The sequence below is a fragment of the Bacillus rossius genome, chromosome 10, assembly GCF_032445375.1.
Source record: "Bacillus rossius redtenbacheri isolate Brsri chromosome 10, Brsri_v3, whole genome shotgun sequence".
Lineage (NCBI taxonomy): Eukaryota > Metazoa > Arthropoda > Insecta > Phasmatodea > Bacillidae > Bacillus > Bacillus rossius.
This window is the reverse complement of record NC_086337.1, coordinates 18,250,477-18,263,097: the sequence shown is the minus strand read 5'-3', so window position 1 is coordinate 18,263,097 and position 12,621 is coordinate 18,250,477. Positions and strand designations below refer to the sequence as shown.

Here is a 12,621-nt window from a genome sequence, read left to right as displayed (position 1 = left end):
ACACTCTTAGTATAGATTTGCAAACCATGGGCCATGAATACCAGCCCAGACTCAAGAACACTTCCCTTCAAGGTCTACACAGTTCTCACTGCCCACTGTAGAACACTACTCCACTCTATACGCTACCAAGTCATGCATGCTCATGTTTACCCACAACATTAACTACCGAGCCATATTCAATGTAGTTGGGCAAACGTAGGAGAAATCAATCTGTCTCTCTTCAGATTTGCGGGTAAAATTTACTGTTCGGAGGCACCAGCAGTTGTGTCATTTATTTGTGAACCTCCTTACGACCTGAATGCCAAAACAGCCAATACCATGTATGTTTAATATACATATGTAGAGATTACACTGGCAAAACTTCTTATAATTGCATGAAGACCAGAGTATATGTTTGATAACAACAGTACAGACATTAAAAAAGATAGGAGATAAAAAAAACATGTGTGACCATATGATGACCATAGGAAAATAGAAGGCACTACACAAACACCATAGAAAGGCATAGGCAGGCCTAATATAGAGGCTATACAGTGAAATCTCTCTACAACTTGCCTGAAAAACTCACCTTAAAGTACTTAATAATGAAAGAACTTGGTACTGAACTGTTCCTAAATGTAAACATCTTGTGGCACCTCTAAAGCGAGAAATCATTTATAATTTGGTTTTACAGTAATATCTTTAAAAATTCAAGGGCAAAAACTTTCTGCAAATTCAAGGTAGAACAATGGGTACCAGAATGGCTCCATATGTAAACCTATACCTGCATAATCTAGAAAAAACTTTCTGCAATGTGCATCACCGCAGTCAAACAGTCATGCGAATGTGTGCACTGTTCAAGGCTTCATAAAATCCCAAAAAGCAAAGATACGTTCATTAATGTTCAGTCTGGCATTACGTGCACACAATATTTATCTTGATATTAAGCATCTCACACACAATATCTACATTCCACACCGAGTCTACATTCCTGACAAGACGGTACACAAACATGTCATGAAGATTATTAATCGAGCCAGAGTCCCCACTTGACATCGCACCCCTAGTCACCACACCTAAGTCTCCGTAATTTGAATCAAATTCTTAAACTTGGTTTCACGACTCTAGACTCTCCAACAGCACACTGGTAACCTACACTAAAGACAATCTCCAGCATACAGTAACAAGGCAACAAAACAAGATCCAAAATATTCCATAAAAACAGTCCCCCTAAAAGTTTCCCAGACAACGTAACTTGTAATAACATATCTCCCATTACACCACTACAGCTATTGCAACACACAAACCCTGTACACATACAATTTGGAATGTAGAAATGTTCTGCACAACATATAGGCCTCACTACTGAAACTCATGAAATCACATAAATCAACACACTGTTGCCATCTGACAAGACAATACTCAAGTTCACTTCCCTTCAGTTATGCTTGGACAAACCACCTTCAGGCCGCCATTTTGTTTTAAGCTCTATGTTCAGAAAGCTTTCTCTAGTCCCAATGAAGGCCACCATGTGGTTGAAAATGTGAGTGCTTTTTTAATTGAGTCCTGTCACTTTTGATGTCTGTAATATTTGTTATCATACATACCTACATTTTGTTAATACAATAGGGATTTTGTAAACTGTAATCACATGTTTCTTATTAAACTTCTATCTCATGAAGTGTGATAAAACAAAAACCAAGAAAATTATATTTTAAATTCTCTGGACTTACCAATTAAAAAAAAAAACACTTTTTATGAATAATCTATTTATTTTTACCTGCTGTTGACCATCTTGAAGAATGATATATTTGGTATCCATTACTCTATTTACACTTTCAAATAAAAAAAACTATTTTAATACAGCAAAAGTTTTTTACACAATAAAATTAAACTTAGGTACACTTTGAAACAAATTATTAAATGTAATCTCACATAAAATAAACATCAAAATTCCAGCTGGCCTCACACAGAAGAAATTTACATAACTTCCTGTAAGTTTCATAGATTTGTAAACTGTTACATGGAGCATTTCATCAAAAACATTAATCAAAATCATTCATATTACAGTCTTTGTTTTTTTCAATACTACGCTTTCCCCAAGCGTTTTCATCACTTCAAAAATAAACCTACATCGCACCAACATTCATACTAGGTCCACTATGAAAGTTTTTTTCGAGATAGCATGCCTACTCTGCTGCAATCACGCACAGTTCTACTGCAGTGCCGTTCTGCACGTGCTACCTTACCAGGAAACTACCTTAACTTCACTTTACACTCACAATTTATAGTTTCTCTTTTACGGCATTTCAAATTAAAAGCAGCACTAAAATATACACCTCAACGAATTCAAAACTTTGAAATACAATACATACTTATAAGTGTCGTCTGTACAAAGCCACTCGCAAAATAAATATTAAACATGAGGTGCAGAATTCTTTGATCAGCAATGAAGGTAAAAATGAAATGAGATCTTGATGGGGCCACGGCTGCACTTCAAACAGGGAATGACACGACACGACACGACACGACACATCTCGCCAGTGGTTGTATATAAAACTGTACAGAATATGTACACGTGCGCACGGGTGCTCAGTCCACGTTGTCCTGGAAGATGAGGCGCACGTAGCCAGGGGACCCCTCCAGGGGCGTGGCACAGAACGGGCACACGGCATCAAACCCGTTGGTTCCGTGCGGGATCGGCACGTTGGACCAGTACCTGCAGACAACCCACGCACGGCCGTCATCGTCCGTGGTCTCCGTGGCCACTATTACATTTTCCATTGTGTGCATTTTGCTACGTAAGATAACTAAAATAAACATCCTTGCTCTATAGGAGTGTTTGAATTGTGAAACTAATGACTATAGTGGTTCTAGTGGAGCCAATTTACATAATGAACTGAACCACAGAATGCTACATTGAAAACTTTTTGCTGTCCTGCGAATGCAATAATGCATTGAAGAAATGCTCTAATTCGTTCCAGGAAAACAGAACGCTAATCAAAACAGCGCAAATTAAACAACTTTCTTTTTTTCCACAGGAGAGCATGTTGATCAAAATAATTTGTTTACAATCAGTTATGTGTGCCTGCTGACTACCATTTTAATCAAGACAGTGCTCCTGCTAAAATTAATTCACAGTATAATAATAACTCTAAATACATTATAAGAACATTTTGATAAACTTTTAATAACATTTTGAGATTATAAAACAAATTAATTTTTAAAAATTCATACACCACATTTTTTAATTAATATGACTTGAGCATAACATTCCTAAGTAAGCACTAACAAATCTGAGTCACAAAATAATAATATTAATAAAAGGAGATATATTTTGGTTCTAATAAGAATTAAAAAGCATTACTTTAACTTTTTCTATTATTCGAAAGATTATTTAACCTTGTAACGTAATTTCCCGCTCTGTTATTTACTAACTGTGTGTCAGCCATGATTTGCCGCTAGCGCATCCTAGTAGGCACAAGGTAAACTAGCCCTGAAAGCTTCTGGCTTTACCTACTCTCCAGAACTGTTGCTGAACTGCAGGATGGTGTAAAATAAACGTTGGCTGAACACACGGGTGTCGTTGAAGGTAAATATGCAACGAAGGAAGCAAATAGCTATTAAGGAAAGAGCAGAATATAGTTTGTTGGTTCCTCACATTATTAATTTCTTCATTGTATTTAATGCTATAAAGTGCCACTGTCATTGTGGACACGCGGATATAAAAATTCTCGTAAAAGAAAACAATCCTACTTAAAATCTATGACCATGCTGTAATTTATTGGCTTTGTTACTTCAAAACCGCACTGATCGAACAGCATTACTTTGACGGTCAGGTGTATTGTGCTTTCTTCCCATCAAAACTTTGAAACAAATATTCCCAAACCCCCCAACAAAAAATATACTCATGACTTAAACTAAAACTAAATAAAGTACCTCATACAAGTTACTACCATGCCTTTTTGGGCATTGAATAATAATTGTTACAATAAACAACCTTATTCAAAAAAGGTGTATAAGTTACAATAAATATTTGTTAATTACATCGTTTTGCCAAAATAATGGATTATTCAGGTTTGTATTACCAATGACAGTGGAAAATTATGATTTAAACAAAAACTGTAAACAATTTATATCTAAGTTTAGTTAATAATTCTGTAACTAAATTATAATTTCTTTGCTGTGCAATATGCTCTATTTTTTAGATTGCTAAATGAAAGATATGAAAATGTAGTAGTATAAGAAATATTTAAGGGTAGAAGTCATTGCTAAATGTTGTGGCAGATAATTTAATGACATTGCAGTGGTTCTAAGCACTGCTACAACATTCAAAGTAATAATGTTTCATTCCTATTGACCAGCAATATATTTCTAATTTGCGATTTTCCACATTTGCAACTCCCAGTCTCTTTTGCAAACTTAAAACTATTTAAGATGGAGTGGTTTTCAGCTGAGTGTGTGTTGCTTACTTGACAGTTTTCTCCGAAGCCATGTGTCCACACGGGTTGAATGCGAATGTTGGAGGGCCCGCATCAACGTAGAACGCAGGCTCAATCCCCATGCAGACGCTCACCACAGGACCAATCTAATGGGGGAAGGAATTCTGTCAGATACATGCCACAATTGAAATGCACATTTCTGTAAATAAATAAGTGAATTAAAGTGAAATCTGCATTGCAATGTGAATGACAAAGTTGACACTTTCTGCAATTCTATGCCTGTGCTGATATAATTTTTAATCAATTATGAATACCAATTTATTTTCAACTTCAAATAATAATAATGATAATTATAATCCCACTTAACTTTTTTTTTACTTCATGTAACAATTTATGGAAAATTAGAAATATAATATGAAAGTGAAAGGTTGGTCATGTTAAGTCAGCTAAAAAAATTATAATGCAAATGTTTGTTTCAATATTTACATTATGAAATAAAAAATTATGTTTTTAATTATGCAGCTAATCTAACTTAACCTAACCAACCAATCTTTCATTTCAGTACCTATTCACCTTTTCCACAACTTGCTACTATAAATATTGATCCAGAATTTTTCGCCGAACTATAAAATACTATGAACTCCAATGCTAACAAGTTCACAAAAAAAGTGAATTTTTTTTTAAATTCTGTATTCCCAAATCAGTAATTAAAATAAGCTCATATTTACATATTTAAACCCTAGTTATTCACGAGCTTTTGTTGTTAATGGCAGCCAGGTAAATTATATTTTATTTCAGCAGTATACAATTTCTGCTAATTATATATGGAATCTTGAACCATTATTTACGTTATTTATATACTTTTAAGTAGCATCACCTGTTTCCTCATAGATACATACAGCAAGTAAGCTACTACTGTATCACATGGTGTTAAGATTGATAGTATCTATCAATTTTTTATGCCATTGAAACTATGGCATTTTTTTCTTGGCCCTCGCAATAGAGTGGCCATGTTTTTTGGTATTGTATTCCATGGTTGCTGATATTTTATTTTTCCCCCACTTCTGGTGTGTGTGACGAAATGAATACAAATAATATTTTGTTTGCAAGTTTGAAATAACAAATATGCTATGTTTTGAATTGTTCACGTGACTTTTTCCATAGTTGTTTAGTCTAACAGTTGTGGAAAAAAAATCAACTGAATACTTGCATGTTTAAAAAGTCACTTATTTATTGTTCATGTTTTTGATTATGAAGTACCATTAAAACACCAACAAAAAAAGGGGTATTTAAATTGCACAAATGACTTGACATCAACAGTAAAAGTTGGTCTATGACCAACTCATGTCAAATATTCGTAAGCAAATGAATATTCATTATTTCAAAGTGTTAGTAGTCGAGGTCGAATTGAATACTAATATTTTGTTATTCATATTCAAAAATTATAATATTAGCACAGGCCTAGCAATTAAAAATTACTAATTCAATGGTCATACGGTCAAAATTATATATTTCCACAGCAACTGTTTAATACTTGGCCATTAAAAAGTATACATTTCTGAAAATAAAGGTCTTTTGTAACACAAAAAAAATCACAAACACAGTCTTAAACAAGAAGATGAGTTTAAGTAACAATCTTTTCAGCTCTAACTTCGCCAATTATTTATATATATATAGTGATGGGTCGAATCCCAATTTTCTCGAATTCGAATCTCAAAGAGTGTCTCGCATCCACCCCTCGAATCCGAATTCAGGTTTCAAGAGTCAAAAATGAAATAATATACAGTAAATAAAAATTTTAACAAAGTTGAAATGATTTTTCATAGCATTTGTTTGTTACTAAGATTGTTAGATAATTTCTAATTATTTTACAGTATTTTAAATGTCACTAACCGATACCAACAAACCCAGTTTACAATTTATTATATTTATACCTTACTTAACCATTTAATAAATATAAAGTTTTATGTTTCAGAAACTATTTCAAAAAATACTTAAGTTCATCTCCATAACACTTAAATTCTAACAAAAATTAAAATAACTTACTGTTGAATCATTAAAACATGTGATCTGATAGGTACTAAATGAAGCAGTGCACCAACTCTATATTTTGGTATAAACAGGGCAAAATGTAAACAATTATAATAACAACTATGAAAACATGGGGGTATGGCTAAATGTACCTCAAACAACCATGTTTTTCTCCACTTGAAAAAAACAATTTTTGTGTGTTAATGTTAAGTAATGAAAGAAATATATGTAAACCAGGTATAAATATAAAAAGTGTTGCAGCTTTCACCATAAACAAAGCCACTCTTGGACAGAGAGACCACGGGACCAGCATAATTTTCTGGGAAAATTAGTAAGTGCCTGATGTGAGAAATTACCCGCTATAAATTTTGAAGCAACTGAATTAGATGAAATCAATGTAGATAAAACAGACCTTAGTAAAGACCAACTGTACCTTCTGGATATTGTCAGAGCAATCCAGACAGGATTTTGTGCTTCAGATCCGGCTGTAAGAGGCTCTGGATCTCTATCACTCCTGATGGATGACTTGTGCAAACCGGCCTTACGATCATTCATTTCCAAAATAACTCCTACAAAGATCTCAAGATGCTTAGGAAGACATATGCTCCTGTCTGGTTCAACATTAAGAGATATCAATGTGTGAAATATGGACCTATATCTTTCTTTTAGGGTGTTCAAACGATATACATTTACCAGGTGACCCTAAAAGAATTATTGATCCTGTGATAAAGAGAAACACGTTTTTCTGTCCCTCAGAGAACATGCTGTTGGGTATGATAGTGGATGAGAGAACACAACCGAGAGTTGGGTTATATAGGAGGGTACTAAAAGAAACTCAAAAACCAAATATTAAGTCTGTTAGAATTGTAACTATTCCCACAATAAATTGGATGCCTCGGACTACAGTGAGCTGATCGAGTGGATAAAGTGTAAGTTGACGCCCCCTCCAATGCTTCAAAGATTGATAACAGAGACTGTTTTGTCAGTTCTGCAGGACAAAACTCTATTTGACTTTGTTTTTTAAAAATTTCCATGACATACCCAACAAACTCATCATGGTGTCTGCAGAAAAAGTGTGCGGACAAGAAAACAGAGACTGCTAAATTCGAGATACATTGTTTTCCAGATCCACAAGCCAAAACTTGATCAAAAATTTGAATTTAAGACACTGTTCTTCACTATAAAAAAAAAAACATAATTTAATCACGTCCTAATTGGATTTTTCGTTGGGTCGGGCGTGGGTGGCACTCTAGTTGCAGCCACATTCTCGTGGTGAGTTCTGGGTCATACAATAACACGAAATTGTGAAATTGGCAGAGCTGTAAAATGATGGACTCTCATCAAATAGAAGTGAACAAACTCATTCAAATTTAAGAATTTTTAAGAAAGATGGCCTTTTATAATTTCAAATACCACAGTGCATCTTTTTTTAAAGTGGTAAAATTTCAATTTTTCACAAAACATTTTTTACATTTTAGTTCTATTGTGTGTACTCAAAATGAAGCGCATTGTGTTTATAAATCAATTTTTCTGTCACCAGGCCACTTAAATAAAGTACGTAGTTTCTATATTTACCTGTATATTTAAATGTGTGAGGTTCAAATTGAATGATTTTGGTGCATTTTTTTTTCCAAACTTTAGGCTCTTGGCGCTAATTATAGATCAACGTATTTTTTTTTTTTTGTTGATCAGCATACAAATACACAACTTTTGAGTCCTATTAGTAGAGACCGGAAAAATTCGCGGATTTATTTCATGATATGATAGAATCCAAACAACTGTACCTTTATATTGTTTCACTGATTGGCTCACAGTTTATCTGAAGGACTTTGAGCCAATGAAAAACCTTCAACCAAAAGTATCGAATCGCAAGCGTCCCACTTGACAGGTGTCGCGAGTCAGTAGCCAATGAGCAGGTGGCATTTCCCGGAGTGTGTAGGGGGTCATCCAAAGCACGAATTTTCCCAGCCTCCACCTATTAGAACTCGATGCTCTGGGGGGGGGGGGGGGGGGGGGGCGTGGTCACCTCGCTGCAGAGGGGGCACTTGCGGGCGCCCGACTCGCGGCCCCAGTTGTGGTGGCCCTGCACGTGCCCACACGTCAGGTACACGTACGGCTGCTGCTGGCCATTCATGGTGATCTTGCGCGGGATGACCAGCGTGTTGAGCCCCACGGGGCACTGCGGCCGGCCGGCGTTCAGCTCGTCCACCAGCCGCTCCAGCTGCTGCTTCGTCTGCCACGCACAGTCCACACCCGGTTCCAGTTCCTCCCGCCATCTCCCGCAACAGACATCCCTCTCCACGACGGGCAAGGACGAGAGATTACGTGGTGAATGTCGAAGCACAGCATATCACAGACGTGAAAGTTAATATACCACACAGACCAAAATGTGAGTAATATCATGGAATTATGTAGCATTTAACCAAAACTTAATTCAAATCATAAAAAAAAATTTTTTTTAATGTTTTATATTCGAGGAATTTAATTATTTTTAGGACAGTTGTACCAAAGTGCATGGATCAGGAAAATTAATTTAATTTTGTTTATTGCGCATATCTCATTGAATTACTTTCAAAACACAAATATTTGCTAAATTTATTTTTATTGTTATTAATGTATGTTTTAGAGCAAATTTATTACAAATTATTTAATCGTAAACATGCAGCATAAAACTTTTACAATTATTTTGGTGGATTAATGTTTTTATTTGATTATATTCCCAGTAAATTAAAAAACTTATGTATTTACACATAAATAAGCTGAAATAAAGTCTTACAATGAAAATTCCACAGTATACCTCGACCAAAAATATTTCAAAAGCAAACTTTCTAAGTTCTAGATTCAGTAACACCATTGTTACTTAGATATATGAACTTCAACGTGATCAAGAAACTAACTTCTCAATCAGAGTAACCTGCAAAACCCAAACACTTAATTCCCTGACTTCTGTTCTATAATTTTTCTCCGACTCAAAACCTGCGCTATTTCCAAAGAAAACAACCAATGTACATTCCTAACATTGATACAGCCACAGCGTACTTATGGAGTCTTCAATGCAGTGACAATAATGTTCTCACAGTAGAGTAACAAAAGAAACTATGCACAAAGTTATGTTTCTTACAGATAGAATCAAGCCACTTTGTTCAAAACTAGTCGGCACACCAGAATTGCAATCAGCAAAGACTGAACCCAAGAGAGACACTTCCCCAACAATCCTGGGTTTTCCATGTTCTTCCTGATGCTGAATAACTACAGAGGACATCACCAAAGAGATGTATCCCAAGGCCGTAGCCAGGATTTTGTGAAGACTGAGATCCAGTATATTGGCAAATTTTTTTTAAGTTGAATCTTAAAATGAAAATTGTCTCACTAAGATTTCAGGAAATAAGAGACTTTTAAAACTCCCAACATTTACACACAGAATTTCAAGTAATAATTTTGCTAAGCAATGGCGTATGTCCAAAAGCCTACATCAAGTCATGCACTCCCATTACACAAATCTTTCAAAGATAATAATAATTTTGCTTGATAAAAGAAAACTGAACATTTATATATTTTGATTATTATTTAATTGTATTTCATTATTTGTTATTAAGTCAATTATTTAATGATTTCGTTTAAAAAAAAAAGTCAAAAGTATGATTACTTGAAAACAAAATTCCTACCGCTTCCGTGTGTGAGGCATGTCTGGCTATTATGGGAAGGAAACACATTATTGCAGTCCACTAAGACTAAGGATTACAATAATTATTCTAAAATATCATCTCTGTAAACCTACGCAGCCAAGTTGCCTAAATTTTAATTCTCTCATTCGTCCTTTGCTCGTGCTTCTTTACAATCCTGGAAGGGAGGGGTCGGGACCGTGTCGGTGGAACAGCGGGCGTGCTGAAATGCACTTCCCCCCCATGGCGGCGGAAGGAAACAGCAGCTGGCTGATAGAACGTCCGCCCCTCTCCCGCCCCCCGCCGCCTGACACCGCTAGCCTGTGAGCCTGCGCACTTCCTGGCGCACGCGACCACCTCGTGTGTCGCCGTGTCGCGTCTCGGCGGCTGGACAGAGCTCCTCGCGGCAGATTCATTGCCTCATCACTGGACACTAGTACCAGACAGAGGTCGGGTGAACTGTTCTTTATAATTTTTTTTACCCTACACAAACTATGAAAACATTGATAAACTGTACCACGAACATATTATGGCAGACAAGCGGGTATATTAAAAAAAATAAAATATTATAAAAAAAAGACAATATTTAGGGGGGAGCCCTTGTAAGAGTCTCTTGGTGCTGGGGACGAGACATGGCAAACCGTTGGATACGCGTCCTTTATTTCGGCGAAGGTTCCTCGCTGTATGCCTCAGCTGCTGCCAGAGATAAGACAGGACTGTTACAAGATACGGTTAACTAGTGCCAGGCGCTGTAGGCATCTGGTAACTTGGCCATCGGCATCCCCACCACTCCTGTTTGGCATCACATGTCGAGCCTCGTGACCACTGCCGGCCCAGAGACTAGGACTCGGCGGTGCAGACTGCAAGTAGTCATATATGTCTGGCGATCAGGGGAAGAGAAGGCTGCTCGGCTTCGCAGCTGAAGGACATGAGAAGAACGGAGGCTCGCAAGCGAGTAGAGGTGACACTGGTGCGCACAGGAGAGTGAGTTACTGTCGAGTCAGACTCTATAGTCACACGTGTAAATAGCACAGTAACGACTACAGGGCACGTACGAGCAGGTTATACACAGTCCATGGGCAACAACTACCGTCTTGCTTTGGACGAATTACAGACTCAGGCTGCCTCGCCGCCCGTGCGTTGCCTTCACTACTGTTGTTCAGAGCAACTCTCTGTTTCACTACATGCACACAAGCACTGCCCTATTATGTTACGTTGCAAACTGTGTCACCAAATACACGCTGCATGCTATCTCCCGTTTACGAAAACCAGCATGCTGTGTTTCAGTAAATGCGGTCATGTTCACTCGCTAACAGGGCCGTAGATAGCAAGGGGAAGAATTGTGAGGGGGGGGGGGGGGATCCCTGTTGAGTTTCCATTTTTTTTTAATTTGGGTTTACCCTGATAGAAAAGGAATCAAAATATTGTTAACAGAATTTTCACAGGAAAACTTACAAGAATGCGATATGTTTATGTAACAGTTTACAGAGTTACGACCATAGTAACATTTAGCGTTAAGATTAGTGTTTTTAGAATAGGTTTTGAAATGGTGTACATTAAATACAAGAGAGGGGCCCGACAAATTATTCGGTCCCAGTTATTCTTCTCGACGAACCCGAGCTGGCCAATTCGAGAGTCATGTTCGAAACAAAAGAAAAGCGGCCCTGTAGGTCAGGTCCGCTCAGCTAGGACAGGGCCTGTGCATGCACAGACTGCCTTCTCGGCCAAGACAAAAACAAGCTTCTTACTGCTCGGACCGTTACTTGACCCGAAGGCACCAACATGTCAACTCGGGGAAAGGCGTCCCAAGACTTGGTGCGAATCGTCGCATTAGCGTAACGGAAACGAGTATCTTCCAACGGCGTTGGCGTGACGTCAACAAGACGGAGAAAGCGCACATTTCAGCCACATTCACTCTGACTCCTAACTGAAGAATCACGCGACACACACAGTCAAGGTTGACTACAAAGAAACAAAAGTAATTAATAAGGGTACAACGCCCCACCGACAACGAAGACTTTATAAACGGAGACGACGATGTAGCGTGTGTCATAAATGCAGTGTCAATGATAACGGAAAATTTTTAACTGGCGCAAACAAAAAACAGTTTCGAAACCCCAATAAAATATTTTGTAAGTACTACCGCTGTCAAATTTTATGCCTAGGCCTACGAAATATTTTTAGGTTCAATTAACAATTTTTGTTCCCCCTAGTGTCTCTTCTCAAGTAGACTGAGATTCATGAACTTGGGAGAAAAGACCGGATCAACAATTGCAATTGGCGATTGTGATAATGTTACAATAAAATGAAGGTGATGCGTGGCGTTTCCAGATGTCGCATCAGTTTGGATGCATTGCGGCAAAAATACGACAACCAAGCAGGTTTAACGATCTTCCCATCAATCTAACATTCTGTTGTCTAAGAGAAGGGAAAATAAGTTACAATGCGTACACTTTTTAACTTCAATTTCAACTAAAAAAGTACGCATTATTTCTTATTTTTTTCAT

At 37.1% G+C, this 12,621-nt stretch overlaps 1 protein-coding gene across 2 annotated transcripts in view; it reads right to left on the bottom strand.

Annotated features, from left to right (window-relative positions):
• Positions 1 to 1,731: 1,731 nt before the first annotated feature.
• The window catches only part of LOC134535810 (protein pellino), a 298,764-nt gene continuing 287,874 nt past the window's right edge, over positions 1,732 to 12,621 (bottom strand). For both annotated transcript variants that reach the window (XM_063375094.1, XM_063375095.1), the window contains exons 8-10: positions 8,479 to 8,685; positions 4,452 to 4,567; positions 1,732 to 2,698 (exon numbers count right to left, since the gene is read on the bottom strand). In XM_063375094.1, the coding sequence (XP_063231164.1) occupies positions 2,572 to 2,698; positions 4,452 to 4,567; positions 8,479 to 8,685 (450 nt within the window). In that variant the 3' untranslated portion in view covers positions 1,732 to 2,571. The remainder of the gene's footprint in view (positions 2,699 to 4,451; positions 4,568 to 8,478; positions 8,686 to 12,621) is intronic.